Here is a 2,710-nt window from a genome sequence, read left to right as displayed (position 1 = left end):
CACCTGGCTGCTAACCAAAAGATCAGCAGTTCCAACCCATCAGCTGCTCCAGAAAAGGAAGATGCAGCTGTCTTCTTCTGTAAAGATTTACACCCTTGGAAGTACTATGGGACTATTCTACTCTGTCTTAGAGGGATCTAAGAATTGAATATCCCTTTTGTTGATCTTTGTCTACTCTGGTTACCTTTCCTGTATGAATTCTTAGAAGTAGAATTAAGGTTGATGACAAATTGCTTTTTAGAAAAGTAGCAATTCACCCTACTACCAATAACATGAATTATTCATGAGACTTCTTTCTCGGTATGTTTTCTCTGGTGCTGAATAAGCTGTGAGCTATACCGATAGGCTTTCCCACATTCAGTACACTTATATGGTTTCTCCTTTGTGTGGGTTCTTAAATGTAGAATAACTTGAGAAGTCTGCCTGAAGGTTTTCCCACATTCATTACATTTATAGGGTTTCTCTCCAGTGTGAACTCTCTGATGATCAATAAGGTTCCGGTTAGATGTAAAAGCTTTCTCACATTCGTTACACTTGTAAGGTTTATCTCTACGATGAAGTCTCTGGTGTTCATTAAGGGTCTTCCTCAATGTGAAAGCCTTTCCACACTCATCACACTCATAAGGCTTCTCTCCAGTGTGAATTCTCTGATGGTCCATAATCTTTGTATTAGAACAACATGTTTTCCCACACTCTATACATTTGTACAATTTTTTTCCTTTGTGCATTCTCTGGTGTTGTGTAAGATTTGAACTACGCCTAAAGGCTTTCCCACAATCGATACATGTGTAGGGTTTCTCTCCAGTGTGAACTCTGTGATGAGAAATAAGACCTGAACTCTGACTAAAAGTTTTCCCACACTCCTTACATTCATAAGTTTTCTCCCCACTGTGGATTTCTTGGTGTCGAATGAGGTGTGACTTACCAGTGAAAAATTTCCCGCATTCACTGCAAGAGTAAGGCTTCAGTCCAGTATGGATTCTCTGATGAACCACAAGGTTTGAGCTATGACTGAAGGCTTTGCCACACTCCTTACACTTATAGGGCTTCTCTCCTGTGTGGATTCTCTCATGTACTGTAAGGTTTGCACTCTGACTAAAAGCTTTCCCACACTCATTACATACATAATGTTTCTTTTCAGTCTGAATTGTCTTGTTTCTTCCAGGGTTGAAGCTATCATATTTTTCAGATTTCTGGTCATTCACTTCTGTGAGTGTTTTATTGTCCTTAGACATCTTTTGTTTGGAGTTTCTTGTCTTTCTCTTCATTTTCTCCTGCTTGGAGCACCCCAGTGGTCTATTAGTCTTCTTTTTCCTTTGAGAAGTTTTTTAAACATTTAATTCATTAGAAACACCTGTGTGGAGTCCTCTTGAAAGTACGATGGGATTATGATTTTTCAGGAATGATGCTTTGGAATCAACATCTCCTCAGTCCCAGTTTCACCATCTGGTATGAGAAACAGAAAATGCACATGTCACCTATTCTCTGTAAAAGAGAAATGAGAATTTTCCAAGGTCAACAAAAGTGGTAGACCACATGGTCTCACATTGAAGGGTGAATGTTCAAAGACAGAGCTAATCAGAGAAGATGAGAGAAATGAATCTAGATAGAGACAGGAAGGTCTAACAAAAGGCTTATAAAAAGCTGGCAGCTAAAGCGAGCACAACAGGTCCAGCATCAGAATCAGCAGCACGTATAGTATAAAATCTGGTTTCCTCACATCTCATCCTCTTCTAGAACTGGAGGCAACTAACTAATAATGGGAGGCTCATCTATAATCTGCACTCAAGCAAAAGTGATCTGAATCTCACACCAGCAATAACAGCAAAGATGAAAAATGTAGAAGACAATAAATGCTGGTGGGGATGTGGAGAGACTGGGACACTCCTGCATTGCTGGTGGGACTGCAAAATGGTCCATCCTCTCTGGAAAGCAATATGGCACTTCCTCAGAAGGTTGAAAATAGAAATACGTTATGATCCAGCAATTCCTCTACTCGATATTTACCCACAAGAAAAATGAGCCACAACACGAGAAGATATATGCACACCAATGTTTATAGCAGCATTATTTACAATAGCAAAAAGACGGAAACAGCCAAAGTGCCCATTAACTGAAGAATGGATAAAAAAATTGTGGTACATACACATAATGGAATATTATGCTACACTGAAGAATATCAAGGAAGCGGCAGGCCACCGCATAATATGGATGAACCTTGAGGACATTATGCTGACTGAAATTAGTCAGTCACAAAAACAGAAATACTGCATGGGACCACTACTGTAAAAGGCTAAGAAAAAGAAATTATACTAAAGGGGGGAGGGGGAAGTTTTTGTTGGTTGCTGGGAAATAGGTGGTGGGTGGGGGAAGGGCAGAAGATGGAGCACAGGGCGGGGATTGGGCTCAGGAGAGCTTGGGTGATGGGGAGGGGGGTAATATACAGGGAGGGAGAGGGAAGTGGAGAAAAGGGGCAGATGGGAGAACAATAGGGCATGTTTAGACAGACCAAGCAGGACAGATAAAGGACGATGTGTGCACAGCCTTGGAGCTCCAGGGCTCTGAGATACAGGGATTGACTCATGGTCGGAATGGGCAGGGAATCGTGTTAAGATGCTTGACTGTTTTTTTGAATCTTGGTTTCCCTTGCATTATAATATAGAGTAGACACTGGAGGGGGAGAGAAAGGAATAGTCAGAAACATCACAAT

General features: G+C 41.0%; 1 protein-coding gene across 1 annotated transcript; it reads right to left on the bottom strand.

Moving 5' to 3' along the window:
* Window positions 1-247: 247 nt before the first annotated feature.
* ZNF660 (zinc finger protein 660) lies at window positions 248-1,286 on the bottom strand. The gene has a single exon (XM_006868777.1). It carries the CDS (start codon window positions 1,266-1,268, stop codon window positions 282-284), a length of 987 nt encoding a protein of 328 aa, XP_006868839.1. The 5' UTR covers window positions 1,269-1,286; the 3' UTR covers window positions 248-281.
* Between the last annotated feature and the right edge of the window lie 1,424 nt (window positions 1,287-2,710).

This window comes from Chrysochloris asiatica, unplaced genomic scaffold (genome assembly GCF_000296735.1).
Source record: "Chrysochloris asiatica unplaced genomic scaffold, ChrAsi1.0 scaffold00124, whole genome shotgun sequence".
NCBI classification, from domain to species: Eukaryota; Metazoa; Chordata; class Mammalia; order Afrosoricida; family Chrysochloridae; genus Chrysochloris; species Chrysochloris asiatica.
Note: the sequence above shows the minus strand (reverse complement) of the source record. Positions and strands in the feature narration are given on the sequence as shown.